Here is a 17,843-nt window from a genome sequence, read left to right on the forward strand (position 1 = left end):
CTTTGTTACAGGATTCCTCTGAAGCCTCAGCATGAAGAAAATATTGACTGACGTAGATTTGGTTGAATATTTGCAGCAGAAACAGCTCCCTGGAAAGCTTGACACCTAATTTTGCGATCATTGGAGCTCATATCATTCAGTGCAGCATTAAAGGAGTCAGACGCTGATGTTAGAGGGGAGAGTCTGGCTCCAAATATCTGTTCCAGCTCATCTCTCAGGGCTTGAATTCAGGTTTCTGAGCAGGCCGCAATTCTTTGGATCTACACCCTTCTAACCACGTCTTCATGGACGGAGTTCTGTGGACTTTGGTGCAGTGAAGCCGACCAAACTGGTTTCAGTGGGTCGGATAAAAAGCACTTTAAACTTTGAGGTGAATGAATGAGTCTAGACAAAACTTTTATGTGAGTTTCATCAGCTAATGAAACTGAAAATTGAGAACTGAAAGCAAAGACGAAGGAACGAAAAACCAAAAGTTAAAAATACAGCAGCTGTTACAAATAAACATTACTTTTTATTTGGTAGAAGTTTTAGGTATTTAGTCTTTTCAATTCAAGTTTGCCATTTATACATTCTTTCAAATTTTTCAATATTTCTTTCAGGTTAAAAAATATGTTTCTCAAATTTGCTTCTTTTTTTTAAACTTTTTTTACTTTGCAATTTCCCTCAAGTTTACAATGTGTACTTTTGAGTTTAAAAAAAGTGTTCAGATTTTCTTTTCCAAATAAAAAATTCAGTTTTTTTCATTTGCTTTTACCTGATGGTTTGACCCCATATAATTTCCACTTCAGGGCCTCCATGACAAAAAAAAAAGGGTTTTTTGTTTTCAGTCCAGTATGTGGCAAACGTGAGACAGAACTTTACATGTGCAAAAGCTCTGGAAGGGTGGAAGCTTGTGCGTTACCTCAAAGCTGTACTTGAAGTTGTAACCGGACTGGCGGATGCGCACGGTCTCCAGCATGCCCGTGTAACGCAGCTGCCTCAGCACCAGGTTATCGTTGAACCTTAAAGGCAGCTGATGGGGAGAAGGGAGAGTTACAGCAGCTTAAATATAGCAAAAGAACACTCATTTAAGGAGAAACCCAATAGGGGGCGCTATAGAGCTAATGATTAGATTAAACTACTCCAAATTAAATATTATACAGCCCAATAATTACTATTCTTTTGCTAGTTCTTTCCAAATAGTTTTTATTTTTTGAGTTTTATGTAACTAATTGTAGTTTATTTTGATTAAAGTGACAAAGGATTAGTGTTATAAGTAGAAACGACTCACTTTAGAACAAAATGTGAAGAAAATGAGAATCCAGTCTTCCTATAAGGCGGCCGGTCTCCTTCTAAAGTCTAAAAACTAGCACTAATTCATAAAAGCTAAATCTACATTTTTGATTCCAATACAACAATGAATGGCAGTCTAACTTATATTTATTGAACTTTAAAATAACATACTTAAAACTGAACCAAGAAGTGCAACTTGAGTGTTTTTTTCATCTTAAATCAATATTTTCTATTGTCAAGCGTATGAAGCAAAAGGATTTTTCCTTAACTCGATATTCTAGCTCGTAACCAGGCAAAAGATTCTTAACTGTGCTGACATGAAGAAATGCTTGGAAAGGTGTAGGGCAATGATGAGTTAAAACAACTTCACTTCAAACCTGCTCAAATATCTTCAATGTCTAAAAACAAGATTTTACATCCTTGCAAGTATCACAGCTTGCAGTGAAGTGAGGTCAGGGAAGAAACAATAAATGCTTTCACCAAGAAAAAAAAGAAGTGCAACTTCAAAGAAACAGAAATGCTTTGAAAACTAAACCAGAAGCAGTTTAAAGAGGCTGCATCGGCAGCACACAGACACACATAGACACACACACACACAATACCTTATCAGCATTGGAACGGATGCACTTCACAAAATACGGCTCAGACTGACCCAGAGTCTCCATTAGCTTATTGAGGGAAGCCTGCAGGAGGAGAAACAAAACAAGTTTAAGCCCACGTCACTGGCTGACAGAAAACACTCCCACCGCACGTCACCGACGTGAGGAACATGTACGAATGCGGCTAGGGGGGGATCGCTTTCATGTGCTGAAAACACACGTGTTTGTGGGGGGGGGGGGAATTGGTCTCGCCTCCTTGCCTGGGGAGATGAAAGCAATCATTGCAGGACAGGATGTGGAAAGTGAAGTCATCCACACACATGGCTGCATGCCTGCCAGAGGGGCCTGCGGGAGCTCACGGTTCTGAAGAAGTCAGGCCTCGCTTTCCTCTGCTTTAGAGTCCCGCCTAATGCTCGCCAACACCAGCTTCTCTAATGTTTATTTAAGACCAATGAAGCTTCCTCGGGACTTCAGATGATTGGAACAAACTGATATTTGGAGTGAATTTATTTACCCTCTAAATGTTTTTATCATCTCCCTCAGATGAAAAAGTAAAGACTTTCAAACTGGGTGTGTCAATGAAAGCAAAACCACTTTTTTTTTCCAACTTTCTCATGAAAACCCTATTTTTTGTTTGAAGCAGACATGTTATTCATCTGTGTCTTCTGGTTGGAGGCTCCTCCTCATGATATGAGAGGGTTCAGTCCAGGGGCAGAAACGGAGGAAATCTCCGTTTTGAGCTGGACTGGGATCTCTGCCGTGAGCGTGTTTGACCCTTCTGACCTGGAACTGTGCGCTGATGCTCGGCGGCTTCTTCTTTTTGTGGAGGTGAAGAAGAGATTTGGTGATGCGGTCGTGAAGTGTCAGCTTGCTGAGGTACTTCAGTGACTTCACATTCAGTAAGTGCTGAAAGTGCAAAGTCAGGCATTAGATCTTTTTATGGTCCATTTTCACTAAAGTTTAAAGGAAATCAAGAGCAGTACCTTTGGAAGATTTGGCTTGGATTTGTAGTTTTTGTTCCTCCTTTGAAAAAGAAAAACAGGGAAAAGTATAGAGTTTGTTTAAAAAGTGACGGCAAAACATTTTTCTTTCTTCTGGACTGAAAAATGTGTTTTTCTGCAAGATCAGAGGTCAAAAACGGATGAGATGTTTCCGATCTGACTGAAGTGCTGCATCACTGACACCTCTCAGGATGACATTCCTCTGAAGAACATCAACATTTCTCTGCTGATTCAGTCCAGAGAAGTCCCTTTCAGACCAAACCCCCTTTAGCCAAAGCAGTGAGGTGGATGCATCTTCAACTTTTCTGTCCAAGCGATAAACTTAACTGGCCAAAACATCAAATCCTGCCACAACTAAAACTGTGTTTCCATTACATGCATGTGCAAAACTATCAAAATTTTAGAAATGTCGAAAAAAACACAATTTCGGAATAACACTGTTTCCATTAAATCATAACGCGAATAAACAGGCCAACTTATGCGATAAGTCAGTCCAAATACTTTTACAAAACAATGCTTTATTTACAGCAGATACATTCACATTTCTGCCACGGCACTAGCGCTCATCATCATCTATCAAAGGAGACGTTGGCGTCTTATTTAGGCCATGGAGTGGAAAGCTCCTTACACGTGGGAGTGGCTACGAACGAAAGGATTTGGGGAAATTGTGGTTGATGATTTTACAGAGGAGCTGTGGACTCAACAATTCTGCATGACACGCTCAACTTCTGAAGAAGTGTGTGATGCTGTGGGGCCTCTGGCGGTGCCTGCTGTGCAATGCCTATAAGGCAGCCAGCTCCTACCAAGAAGCACTTTGCCATAGCTACCCATCTGACTCATTCAGAAAAAAGTGCTGCCATTGCAGTTTTTAGAAATATGTCGATTTCGCCTCAAAAACCACCTCCTCCAAGTGCAAAAGTGCATTCCAATAAATGAGAATTTTGTGGAAATTGTGGCGATTCCATTAGGCAGATGTATTATCGTAAATCCAATTACGCAATTTCATAGTCAATGTTAACGTTTGAACATATTTCAGTGGATGCATTTCACTATTAAGTAGATAATAAACTCATTGGCCATTTTTCCCATTCTAATCTAATCAACATAAAATGTGATCAATAATTAGGTTTGCACTTTGCATAATTGCCATATGTCCTTTGTGGTTCACTACTTTTAGGGTTTACTGTATTCATTGTTTTTTTTATTTACTTAACTATATAAATTATTTTTATATTATTATCCAGTATTAATTGGATAATATTGATGAAAACCATTTGATTCTCATTTCAGTTTTGTGGCATTTGTAGCAGTAATAATGGTTAATTCTTTGATGTTTTGTCTATTTAAGCCTCTGCCATCAAACTAGCAGTAGCTATTTATCCATCACTTCTCTTGATTCTATTATTTATAGCTGCAACTTCTCCAACTTTTAACAAGTTAGCGATGCATAACTTCCAGAGGACATGAAATCAATTGTAAAGCAGAAAAGCTGCGTCTACAGAAGGAAGGCTGTTGCATCAGCGGCATCAGCAGCGGCAGCAGCTAGAAGCATTACTGACATGAGGATGTCGTGGGCTCTCTCCAGGAGCTTGCTGCTGACAGAGCTCAGAAACAGGCCCTCCTCCTCTGCAGTGGAGCTGTCGGGTCCCGAGCAGTTCTGTCGACCAGTGCGCCCTTTCCAGCCGGGGCCTTGAAAACTTTGAGACACCGGAGAAAAAAGGCGATGAAATGTCACATATTTTGAATTTAAGAAAACCAAAAACCCAACGACAAATACCACAGTACAATAGCTACAGTCATTTATAGTGTTAACCTCAGTGCTGTTGCCTACTTTCCTCTTTTATTGTTTTTTCGTCAAATGCACACCCGTGGAAGACAATCATTTCTGCACATTTTGAGAGTTGGCTTATCATTAAGGTTCAAGAATTTACGTTTTTGTTTTTTCTAGAGTCCAAGAAAAGCAGCAAATCATTGCTGAACATCCAGCAGTGCTGTATTTTTGAAGAGGCCGGGGCTTTTGAAGAGTCATGTCAATTTAAAGTACTACAGATTTTTTTTAAAGACTATTTCTTTTGGCCAAGCAGCCAAATTTGTAAGTTTTCCATAAGCGATACATTTTTAACTCCATTCAATGTCTGCAGTCTGGAACAGTTTCCACAGACCCACTCCGATGAAAATCTTGACTCTGGTGATTTTAACTTGTTCCTGTTGCATTGCTCGGATAAAGAAGGACATGTATTAAGAACATTAAGCGTAAAATTCCAATTTCTGTGTATTTCTTTATTCAAATAGTTGTGAATCAGGAGCAGACAAAAAAATGCAGTCTGTAAAGCCTTGTTGTTATGATGCAGAAGCTACAATCGTTGGGCCACATGCTCACTGCTACACTCCACAGTGGAGAGGGGAAGTGGGGCGGGCCTGTAAGCTAGCGGGAAAGAGTGTAGACATAGGGATGATGGGAAATGGGGGTAAGTTTATTCCACGTCAACTGTCCAGCCCACAAATCAGAGGTGTTTTTCTATTTAACTCCTGCCGCTCTGCAGAAACTTTGTCCTAAAAAACGACTGTTTTTTTTGGATTTAGGCTAAAAACGGGATCATTGTAATAAAAAGGCCACTGAGAAAATAGATCAAAATATGATCAAAGTGGGACTTTAACTTTAAAAAGAATTGAATTTTGTGCTTTTATGGAGTCTAACACATTGTTGAATATATTCTGTACAAAACGTACAAACTCTGGTTTCAAGACTCAAACTGATGTTGGTGAACAGTAAAACGATCCTGGCAGTTATAGAAACGTCCATCCTAGAGTGGAGGTCTTGACTGTCATGACAGGTGAAATACCCCTCCACTCCTTTTCAACTGCACTTTTCATTTGTGGGCTGCGAGTCAGTTTCTGCAAAAACAATCGACCCTTTTCACCAATTTTTATGCACATGCTCAGAGGCAGAGGGCCATAAACTGCTTACAAAATGGATGTTTTTCTTGACAGAAGTTCATATTTAAAGCAGAATGGAATACATTATTTATTTTTGAAAGCAGCAGGTTGCTGCAGATACATATGACTTGAATTTCTACTCCTGTGTTATAACTCCTAGGTGAAGATCCACAAACCTCCAGAGAGTCTAAATCAAAGTATTTCGATTTACGAGCATTTCTGAGTTTATTCTTCCCAGAACCAAATCAGAAAATGCATTTGGATGCAAGAACATCTGGAAAAAGACAAATCTTTTGTTCACATCTCATCTGCTGTTTGCAGATGAATCTCTCCCCAGACGATCAGCCATCTTGGTAAATAGCTGTAGTACAAAATGCCTTTTGTGGTAACTGTTTATGTCCGTAGAGTCCCATTAAACACTTCACTGTCTGCGGATCCACGCAGCTGACAAGCACCCAGACTGAACATTTATTTTTGCCTGCATAGCTCTGACTTTACATCATGAAGAAAGCAGCTGGACGGGGTCGAGTTCGGAGGGTAAAGAGGGAGACGGAAAGGCGGGCAGCGGAGGGCCATCAACACAGGATTAAACTGAATCTGAAAAGCAAAAGCTGTTGTTTTAGGAACCTCTCTACGCCTCAAAACCCACTACCTTGAAAATGTTTTTTTTGGTGTTTTTTTTTTTTTTTTTTTGCAGTATTTCTCTCATGTTAGAGGACATACAAAGGAAATTAAGCTTAAATAGCATTTCTGAGTGCATTTATTCCACCGTGGGAAATCAGGAGCAAACGAAAAAAATGCTGTCTGTAAAAGCTTGTAGTTGTGACGTAGAAAATAGAATCGGCGGGCCACAAACCCCCTGGTCAACTCTGGACGAGGGAAGGGGGGCAGGGTTCCTCAATACCAACGGTCCTGCTCACAACTCAGAAGAATTTCTAATAAACTGCTGCCACTCTGCAGAAACTATGACCAAGAAAATGACACGGGTTTTGATTTAGCCTAAAAACTGCATAATTATAATTAAAAGACCACTGGGAACATTTTAAAAAAGATCAAAAGATGATTGGAGTGGGTCTTTAGGAAAACCTAAGAACAAGACATTACAGTGTCTTTAGAAACCTTAGGAAATGCTGAAATGCACTGCACTAAAACCTGACTGAAAAAGATCTACATTTTCATTTTGCTGCTTAAAAATAATTAGCAGCTTAGAAGGATTTTACAGAAAAAATGGAAGCTTTGAGGTGTTTGGCAGTAGCACATTTTGGGTGATGAAGCATGTCTAGTTTAAATATCTGAACTTTGGCAAGCCTTAACTACGGCATGTGACGTGTTGAAGACATGATCAGCACCGTACTGAGAGAGTATCTGAATGATCTCATGAATCCAGACATGGAGGCGTGATTGCTGTTGCTTTTGTAGAGCTCTTCAAAGTGATTAAACATCATCTCTTAACATCCTTCTTATACCATGGTCCGGCTGAATACTTGATTCTGATTGGCTGCTGGGTGTGCATTAAAAAGTGATAACCGCACGGTGAAAAAGAAGTTCCTGTAACCTAGCTTAAATGTTTTGTATCACTGCGCCGGCTTCTTTAAAACGACCATTTGCCTCATCATTTGGACAAAAACAAGCGGTAAGAGGTGAACTTTCTCTCTGAACTGATGCTTTATTCAACCCAAAGGAAAGATCAGCATATATATATCGCTTTATATCGCCAAATCTTGACTGCAGAGGTGGCGCAGCGAGACGCAGACTATTTGTTACGTGGTGCGGTGCGAATAGTTCGCTTTTTGTGAGAAAAGTTATCCAAATTGGTAAAAAACAAGAATTAAGGACTAAAAACGGGTTACTATTTATTTCTATATTAAGTGACAATGGTATAAGCGGTTTAATGGCCTTCGAAGTGGGCAGCGGACGGTTCAGGCTTCCACGGCGTGCGTTAAAAAGTTATAATGCATACTTCGTCGGCCTTCAGTTTGCCAAATTCACATAAATCTTCAATTGCAAGCAGATTTTGGGTTCATTACATGAAGTCAGTGGACTTATTTTCTACGAAGGTTTGAACTTTATGAATTTGACCGAGAAAAGAGTGAAAATGTTCAGATCTGTCTGAGAAAAAGCGTGTGACCTGTGTAGTGAGAGGTTTTACGGCCTTAAAACATCTATCAGAATATTTAAAAAAACAAAGCTGACAACTATATAAATTTTGCCTATTGCGGGCTATTTTTTGGAATGTAACTCCCACATTAAGCGAGGAAACACTGTGGTTCATATTCATTTAAATCAGTCATTGGGATTTTACAGATGCTCATGTCAGCGTGGCTGGACCAATCAGGGATTTTCCTTTGTCCTGTCCAATTGCCGTTTTGGGAACACTCATTTTTAAAACACAGAAAAAGTTGAACTCAATGTTTGTATAACATTTATCTCTCTCTGTAGCTATGGAGTCATAAAAAGGAAACAAACCCGACCAACAGAACTCACCGAGGCGGATTCTCCATCGTGGAGTTGAAGCCCTGATTATCAGACTGACGCATCCAAGGACTTTTTCTGCTGGTACCTGATAACAAAGACTGCCGTCAGACAGGAGAACATCTCACACATTCACACACAAAAAAACCCCACAACACCAGACACTTAACCCTTGTGCTATCTTAGATGAACTCACCCTTCCATTGAAATGTTCTCCCTACCATGACAAAGGTGGATGAAGATGGAAAGATTTCATGTAATCCATGGACACCAGTGAAGATCACAAATCAGTGAAGAAAAAAGGTTCAGCGCACTGTCTAGTGGGTCTAGATGACCCAACTCCCAATGTTAAAGTGCCTAGGATAGCACAAGGGTTCAACACAAACATTCACAACACCTGTCCACTCCAGTGTTATTGCCGTGAAAGTTATGTGCCTCTTTATAAAAACAAAACCTAGGTGATCTGATGTTAAAGATCTGTGAGGTTAACAGGGACATGTGATCTTGTTAGTGCTCAATTGTGGACAATGTAAGTTATTAGGATTAGTTTGGCTCCAAATGAAGTTCAAATTTGGTTAAACTCTTGCTAAGGTGGGGTTTAATGAAGCTTGTTGTGTGACTTTGCTACTGTGAGAGAGCTGCGCTCCGATGCAGTGATGCAGAAAAGCATCTCCTTTGCAGCTAAATCGAGTGCAGACAGATCACAAGGCTACCACGTTAGCATACTCAGCTGGCAAACTGGGGCTCCAACTGTACCGTTTTCACTGTCATCATCACTTTGTGAGACATTTTCAGTCTCCTCTGGAGCTGCAAGGTGGCACAACACGTTTGAGTGAAATGACACATTTGTGGAGAAAGCAGATGTTTGTGTGAGCTCGACTGAGGGCCCCGCGGCGCGACTCAAGCCGCCTGTGAGCGTGTTAGTGACGTGTGGACATCTGTGTCCAGGCGGAGTCCAACACCCGGTCAGTTTCTCACCATCACCAGTTTGTGGGTTTTAGTGGAACAGGAAAACAGCCGTGAAATGCTAACTATACCCATCACCCAACTGCACATGACAGCACAGCCATGTGAGCTACCAATGACAGCACAAAAACAAAGGACAGTTGCTGCTGCAGACCAGAGCGCGCTGACAGAGCAGTACAGCCATGCTTTTCTCTGTGAGCATGGAGGAGGTAAGAGTGGCAGAAGCATAATAAAAAAATAAAAAAAACATGCAGAGTGTGGTTGAGGGAGAGAGAAGAAGTGGAGACCAACAAGCATCTAATGAAACCAGTCTAATCTAAAACCAGAAACAAAACTTGTTTTTTTTTTTTAAACCTATCTAACCGTTTTTATCATATGTGATTTAAACATTTCTGAGATCCCCGTGTTATTAGCTTGACCCAAACTTTCCTTAAGAACCCATTGTATAGAACTTGGTCCATGTTTTCTGCCCTGTAGTGGATCACCTCTCCACTAGGGACAATAGAAGGATTTTTCCTGCTCATTTTAAAATGGCTGCTTCCATGAAATCCCAAAAAAACACTTTTGGTGTGAAAAAGTTTTACTAATTTCCAAGACTTTATGGTGAAAATAACAAATTTATTGTTTTTGTTTTTTACTGATTTCTTGCCGCCTTAAAAAATATGCAAAATCTGTTGATACTTAATTCTTTGTAATACAGTCACACCATGTAAAAAATGTTTGGATCAAATTTGAGACAGTGGGTAAAATAAAGTGTTTTTTTTCCTGAACACTTGTGTTGACATTTTTGCATTCTAATTGTACTTTGTTGTGAGCAGAAACTCCCCAAACCTCATTTACATCTCATAAAAAAATGTATGTGGATTTCTCCAAAAACATTTTTAATTCCCCAAAAATTGAATTTTTGTCAACTCTTTGACACATTGGGTTAATGTGATGGTTGCTCATTTAGACAAAAGTTGATGATGCTGGTCAGTCTCCTCCCTGCAGTCCCCCCCACCAAAGTCCAACATGAAAGCATGAGGAGTAACTGTTGTAATGGCAGCCTTACTGTGCTTCTCCTCTTTGCATCTCTGCAGGATCTCTAAGCTTCTCTGATGCACAGGGTGCTGCAGAAAGCTAAAACTATCCAAACTTTTCAATGCTGCAGAGGGAGCAGAGTCATCATGCCCTTGGAGAAGCAACCAAACAGAAGGACACAAAGAAGAGAGAGAGAAATGGAGAGAAAAATGGCAGATTAGACACTGAAGAAAAAAGGAGGTCAGGAGATGCAGTCATCTACTGAGAAGATACCTGTGCACAGACTGGTGGAGAAAAGACATTCAAACAGCAGTAGAAACGTTACCACTGGAGCTCTGTGTTTGGGTTCATGCCCAGGAAAGTCTGAGCCGTCTTCAAGAGGTTTTCTTGCAAACAGATGCTTTTCTATACGTTACTTGTCTTCTTAAACCCGGTTTATACTTCATAGTGATTGCCCATCACATCATTCATATCGCGTCTCTACCATCATTGTGCAGCCTAGTTCATACATTGGCTGGCTTTCGCTTGCAACTGTCTTTGATAATTGCTACAAACTTCTTCGTGGCGTTTATACCATTTTCAGTGGTTTGGTATTTCCAACTTGGAAGATATCTTGCTCATACACCTATGTACACAATGAGGCGGAAGAGGAAGTGGTATGTCTATCTACTATATAGAAGCAGGCAATACAGAAGCTAATTCCATTCTCTAGTGCAAGATATACATATTTTACAAGATGACTAAGTGCCCTTCAGGTAGTTTTGCATGGCAGTCGACAGGTTAGATGATCTTCATTGAGTAGGACCACCTATTACCTGTCCTAGGACACACAACATGCCTGTTTCTCCCACGAAACTACTTATATTAATAGAGTTTTCTCCGCCATCTCATGTTCTAATCTCTTAAAATAAATAAGCATAAGTTAAATGGCACCATATGCACGTGATTGCGCAACAGGTGGGAAATTCCAATTGCGGATGATGTCATCACCTGGTGTCACATTTCACAGCAATTGGGGCGATTCCCTTTAGACAGCCTTGCGACCAATGCGACCAGAGTCTACAAATTGGTGTGAAGTATAAATCGGGCATGAGAAAATTTGAACGCAGATGTGTTTTTATAGAGTCCTTTCAGAAGACATGTCAGAGACTTCCTGGTGGGTGATCCCGACCTCTCAAGAGCTCAGAGAAACTCAAAAAGTAATCTAGACAGATTGAAGGACTTCTAAAGAAAAAGCTATTCTCACATATAGTCTACACATGTGTGGGAGAGGTAAAGAAAGTGCAGCGGATAGGTTTGAGTCATACTTCAACTATGCCATCAGAACCTCCGATGCTACCATCTACTGCACATAAAGAAGAGCTTATGAGACACTACCTGAAAAGAATGGATCTGGAGACAAAGAAAGGGAAGAGAAAGAAGCTGGGAGCTCCTCTTAGCGCACAGCGACTCAACAATCACCATGTATGAACGGCCAAAAACTCAAAGAAAGTGACTCATGAAAGTGTGGTGTGGCCTGGACAAAGCCCACGAAACTATTGCTGCCCAGTGAGTCGTCTTAGCTGTTCACAAAAGCGGGAAATAAATCAGGCTATTGGCAGAACAAAGCACTTCTTGTGCCCTGAAGATTCAGGATGGAAATGCTTTTAATTTAAGACAGATAATGAATTACAGAGTCAAGTCATTGTTCTTCTCTTTCTGGATTTATAAAGTTGCCAATACTTCACAATACTTTCGCAGAAGTATTATTTGTTTATTGTAGTGGATTTGCTGAAAGTAATTGAAACACCTTCAAAGATCAATACAATAGAACATAAATATATCCACACATAAACAATACTCAACTCTAATGCTGCGTTCACACCAATCCAGATTCACGCAGTGAATTTGTGTCCTGCGCCTCTCTTCTCTCCACAAAGCAAAGTTGCTGCTGGACGCAGCATCTCAAAGTGCAGAAGGAGAACAAACGGCAACAATCCGATTCTCCTCCATGTTGGTTTTGCTGATTACATCATCAACACGTCTCGGGCTAAAGCTGAGTTCCTGATTGGTTGACGTGAGGCCAATTCTTCACCATAATTTTTGCAGCGATGTCCGAAATGCGCTGCTGTGGCACCACGCTGTGCCTGAGGCTCAAATTGCCCCACAGGTCCTCAGATTGAATCTGTAAATTGACTTAACATTGAAACTGGCCGCCCCTGCTCCACAAATTTATTTCAGTGGGAACTAGGAAAGCCACAGTTCCCGATCAACAACAGAACTGTACGTTACACCATTAAACCGTAGTGTGAGGAAAGTGAATTGTTGCCTCCCGACTCCCTAACAGTATGTTTAGATTAAAAGTGTCAAACACGCTAAATTTAGGGTTTTATTAATGACTATTTTAGTACTTCACACCAGGCTTAGTATGAGCCAAATGAAAGGTTTTTCTTCTATGTTACTTGCTTATTAGTAAATTAAAAAGGATTTTTCCACATTTTTTCCAAATCATTTATCAAACAGAAACAAAACCGAACCACAAGGAAATCATTCCATCCGTGATGTGAATGCAGCTTAAAGCAAGTCTATTTACTGGCTTTTCATTCTGCAATAAACAGCGGGGTGTGCAAGGGTGCTTCTCACCGGTTATCCTGGGTTTGTGCCTCTTTCCAGCCTCTTTGAAAGCCACCAGAGCTCTGAAGTAAGCTCGGAGAACGGCCCAGCGGAAGGTGGCCGACGGGTCAATGCCGATCAGGCTGCAGATGAAGGCGTTCTTGCTGCTCTTCAGCAAAGCCACGATGTCCGGGCGCATGTGATCCGTGTTCTTTTCCCGGAAGTCCTGAGTGGAAATGTCAGAAAAGTTCACATCAAGCCTCTAAAAATGACAAACTCAAAGTTCCAGTGCTCGCCTACAGAGTCCCCCACACTGTGGCACTTTCTGTGACAATGAAACTGACCTTAACCCCGTACTTGACTTTGCCAGCATAGTGCTTGATGATGAAGGCAGGCTCCATGACGGCAGAGAACTCGATGTACCTGTTGCCCTCATGCTGCCGCCTGAACTTATCCAAGAGGGTCTGGTTGGTGGCCTGAGGGAAACTGGAGTCAAAAGGAGGAGAGTAAGCTTCGGATGTCATATCTGCTTTTAATACACAGAATCACAAACAGTTAGGAAGAAAATCAATGCAATGATGCAAAAATTCAAAGGCATGGGCTTTGTGTCACGAACACTGGAGAGTAAATCAGTTCAAAAGAGACATCAGTCCTTTCTGCTGCAGGGAAATCTATGGATAACAGGAAAAAATAATGAAGGAAAGACACCCGAAAGGTTTGCAGCTATGAAAATGTCACTGCTACAAGCTTCTGTCAACATTTAAAGCTGGGAAAAAAGGATTAAAAATAGACCAAGTAGCTCTCTAAATGTATTTAGTATTTATTCTATGTCGACTCAATAAATCTGGACAGAAAAATCAAAATCTGCAATTTAATTAAAGATTGCCGTGTCTTTCTTGACAACTGACGTGATTTGTAGAAAATGTCAACCCAATGTTTGACGCTCGCTTGTTTACAGATGCAGCATAGCCACAGTCATGACAGCTGTGGTCAGACTGGCTCCTCCTCTCCCTCTGTGCCTAATGGAAGATCTGCTCTTCGGCTTTGCACTTGAAACAATATTTCACTTACATCCTCCAAATCTCACAGGTAAACGTCAGGTGCTCCCATGAGATGCAACAAATAACTAGGTATGCACCAATTATTAAGCCACCAAAACATTTGGACTGAAAATGCCTAAAAAGAGGGTTTTGGGAGTTTTCGAAAGAAACGTAGTCCAACCAAAACACGTGGGAGGAAAAGGATGTAATGCAATCAAAACCCATGCTTGCAGCCTGGGAGTATTTCTCTGCCTTAGAATCATACAAAAAGGCCATCTGTAAGTCATGTAATGCTGAAATCACAAAAGATGGTGCCTGTGCGAAGAGTGTTTCAACTTCGGGGTTAATTTATCATTTAAAAGCAAAGCACCCTGAACTGCAGGATGATTATGAGAGGAGGAAAGTCTCCCAGTGTTCCCCCTCGCTCTGAGGAGGACACATTTGAAAAGGCAAAAAGTTTTCTAGTGACAGCAACAAGGCAAAGTGAATTAATTCAACAGGAATTACATCACCACTTTTCCTTACATACAGTACTCGTATCTCGTAAATGTACTTTAGTTATGGGTTTATCTGTTATGGCACATTTGTTGATGATGCATTTATTAAAAACCCATAGTTAAGCCGAGGGCTATGGTAATATTTATTTAATTACATTGTCAGGCTGTGGGCCTAAAGAATTATTAGAACTATTATTTTATTACTTATTTTGTATCTCTTTTTTACTGGATGCACTTTGTCGTCGCAGCACTACAGAGGAAACGTTTCCCTCTCATGAGCCACATCGAGTTTTTCCTGATATGCACAGATAGGATTTTTAATTTCTTTTTTTTATTTAAATGCTTATTTTATATATGTTTTGAGAGTTTGGCTTCAGGATTTCTGATAGTGGTTTACTTTTTTTTAAATTGTTATTACAGTAAAGCACACAACTGATCTAAAGAACAAAACAAAATGTTTGGAGTTCCAGTCATGTCTGACATTTTCTATAAATGTACAGTTTTTGGCCAAATGTTCTTTTTATTTTTGGTTCTCAGCCTAGGATTCTTTATTTTGGTGGATCCCTACAAATACCATAACTAAAATAAGGAGGAAAGATGTGATGGATGGATTCAGAACCAAATCCTGCAAACAGGAAGTCAAATGTAAATGTATCTCTGCGTTATGAAGCTAAAGAGGGAATTCAGGAGGCTCTGCAGTTTCATTTCCTTATCATTCCTTACAGTCGCTTCATTCCAGGGCAGACAACCGTTTTGATGCATGACCTCAGAGGCTGAGAACTGCACAGCTGGATCACTTCTGGCTTTTTTCTCTCATTTTTGTCATGCAGGATGAGCAATTTCAGAACAATGAGCCAGTTGAACTGGAAGCCAAGCGGAAGACTCACTTGCACTCTTCATCCAGCAGATGGAACAGCGCGGTGGGCTTTTTGCTGATCAGGTTGATGCATCCTGTGTTATCGATGTAGTCGATGTTTTTCCAGCTGATTCCCTCTGCCGCGTATTCCTCCTGCAGCAGCAAACAACAGCTTTGGGTCAAACTTTGGTTTAAACGTCAGTCTATGCTTTTCAGTGGATTGGTGAGTCCGGAAAAGAATCAAATCTGTCAGCAGTGGCAGAAAATCATCAACCAAAACACAAAAAATGATCTTCTTAGGAGAAGCAGACACATTTTTAGAATCAAAGCATCAGAGTTTCTGGAATGTGTTGTAGTTTTCTTTCTTTAATGAGAGACAGATTCAGAACATTTGTCCGTTTTCTTTGCTGTACATGCTGTTTTCCGGTTTTCCTGGGAAAGTGATCTGACTAATAAAGCCCTTAATCCAGCCGAGGTTTATTAAAGGTCACTGGAATCGCCTCTTTTCCCTCCATCTTCTGTTTGCCTCAAGTCAAACAGCTGAAAAATTAATAACAGAAAGTTAACTGACATCGGGTTTTCTATTTTAGCCTGCGATAAAAAAAAAACATGTTTAAACCAAGCTATGCGACTTTTGCTGGCGGCCATACTGGCTCAACAAATCCAATTAAGATTTCAAAGAAAAAAGTAAGAATTATTTCCATTAGTGTTTTTCATTTTAGGATTCAAAATTTGTACGGAGCATTAACCAACGTCTGTGTTTGTTGTGTTCCTGACAGTTGCATTTTGCAATAAAAGAGGAAATTAAAATTCTAGTCAGTAAAGCTCAAATATGTCTGAGCGGAATATTTGGAATGAATAAAACAGTAGATGTTTGACACATTCACAAAGACTAGACAGAAGTGGATTCATTTGGCTGGGATTTTTTGTGAGCAACCAACGTGAAAACAGCCCAGATCTTCCTCCTAAAACACCTCACTATACTTCTGTTTGGACTAAACAAGCAACAAATGAGGCAAAAAGACTAATTACTCTGAGTGTAAAGAGTTGGTTCTAATGACCGCTCGCTGCATGATCACACAAAAATAAACTGCCGCTCTGCATGACTCAGCAAACTCCGTGCGTTTTCTCACACAGGTGTGAACTTCATTAGCCAACTACAGGTTCCTAGGATTCAGTCTTTCAGCCAAAATCAATCAGGATAAAAGACCCACTCCAATGAAACTTGTGTTAACGTGTTCTTGTGGCATATTTCCCTTAGTGGAGGACATATGCAAACAAATTGAAGCTTAGAACTGCATGACTGACAAATCCTTTATGCAAAATGTTGCAAATCAGGAGCAGATTAAAAAAAAAAAGATTAAATTTGTGATGTAGAAAATACGCTGGGCAGGCAACAAGCTCCCTGCTCTGCTCCATTCTGATGCATCCACTGTCATACAAATAGATCCATTTAAGTATTTTATTTCCTCATCTGAGCTGAAATCTGAATCGAAACTGTACGGCTGAATAGCTACAGTATTACTCACCATTTTTGTTGCACCAGTAAAGTTAGGTCAGGTGATGTAAGCTATGTAAACAGGGAGCTCTCAGTTTTGGGTGTCGAAAGGGGCGGTGGGCTTGCTCCGGATTCTGGATCTTTTCCTGACATGTACCTTTGCTTCTCTTTTATTGTTAACTGTTCTTCTAAAGTTTGGTTGATAAGTGTTGATGTGTGAGCCATCAGATCTACATAACCGACATAATTGTGTTAACATTTTTAAATAATAAAAATGTAGGCAATTTTTTTTAAACTATAAAAACTGAGTGAATTGTAAACAGTTCCTCGATTCTTTATTTTTGATAAATACAAACAAAAGTTTAAAAAAAAGGAAACTGTCCGACTAAAGGAATGTCTGAAGCTAAAGTCTTAATGTTGCTGTGGCCTGAAAGCAGCTTCAGAATCGCAGAAACATTAAAGGAGCTTCAGCCAGACTAATATGCAGGTGAAATGATGAAATCACCATTAAACGGTTCACCTTATTTATGGCGACCAAAACTTGAGTGAGAGGTGAGGCGGGTCCTTGCACAGCAGCCTTATGAAGCTTCCTACCATTGTTTAACAGCTGCAGAGGCTTCAAAGCCTCAGTTTTCCTGGACGTTTTTTTTAAACCTTTTACTGCATTTCACCGATAAACTTACCTGTTCGAGCTTGAAGATGTGCTGGTTAAAGTAATGCTGGAGACGCTCGTTGGCAAAGTTGATGCAGAACTGCTCAAAGCTGTTGCTTTCATAATCTTCAAAGCCAAAAATGTCAAGAACTCCGATGGACAAGATCTGAGAAAACCAACCAACAAACCGACCAAAACAAAATGGAAAAGGTCATTTTTAGTTAAGTTCTGGGATATATCTTTCATTTCCACGTTCCAAATCTAAACTTTAAAAAAAACTAATGTGCTGGAGCATCTTCTATGTCTGCGTTTGGTGGTCTTGCCTTGGTGGTCTCCTCCAAGTCCCTGTTGTTGAGCAGAGCGTGGTTGATCCTGAAGACGATCCAGTCGAACAGAGCACTGTACAAAGACTTGGCCATGGAGTCTCGCACTGTTCCCGCC

The 17,843-nt window shown here is 40.4% G+C and overlaps 1 protein-coding gene across 7 annotated transcripts in view; it reads right to left on the minus strand.

Moving 5' to 3' along the window:
* Positions 1 to 17,843, minus strand: part of LOC101165461 (unconventional myosin-IXa) — a 106,373-nt gene that overhangs the window by 22,070 nt on the left and 66,460 nt on the right. For 5 of the 7 annotated variants that reach the window (XM_020712158.2, XM_020712165.2, XM_020712153.2 and 2 more), the window contains 13 exons: positions 17,726 to 17,842; positions 17,434 to 17,568; positions 15,284 to 15,405; positions 13,204 to 13,345; positions 12,890 to 13,085; positions 10,299 to 10,418; positions 9,038 to 9,088; positions 8,294 to 8,369; positions 4,432 to 4,569; positions 2,855 to 2,894; positions 2,655 to 2,777; positions 1,875 to 1,955; positions 902 to 1,012 (listed from right to left, as the gene is read on the minus strand). In XM_020712158.2, the coding sequence (XP_020567817.1) occupies positions 902 to 1,012; positions 1,875 to 1,955; positions 2,655 to 2,777; positions 2,855 to 2,894; positions 4,432 to 4,569; positions 8,294 to 8,369; positions 9,038 to 9,088; positions 10,299 to 10,418; positions 12,890 to 13,085; positions 13,204 to 13,345; positions 15,284 to 15,405; positions 17,434 to 17,568; positions 17,726 to 17,842 (1,452 nt within the window). The remainder of the gene's footprint in view (positions 1 to 901; positions 1,013 to 1,874; positions 1,956 to 2,654; positions 2,778 to 2,854; positions 2,895 to 4,431; positions 4,570 to 8,293; positions 8,370 to 9,037; positions 9,089 to 10,298; positions 10,419 to 12,889; positions 13,086 to 13,203; positions 13,346 to 15,283; positions 15,406 to 17,433; positions 17,569 to 17,725; position 17,843) is intronic. The other 2 variants (XM_011487863.3, XM_020712164.2) reach the window with 2 other exon arrangements.

Source organism: Oryzias latipes, chromosome 3, assembly GCF_002234675.1.
Source record: "Oryzias latipes chromosome 3, ASM223467v1".
Classification (NCBI taxonomy): Eukaryota; Metazoa; Chordata; class Actinopteri; order Beloniformes; family Adrianichthyidae; genus Oryzias; species Oryzias latipes.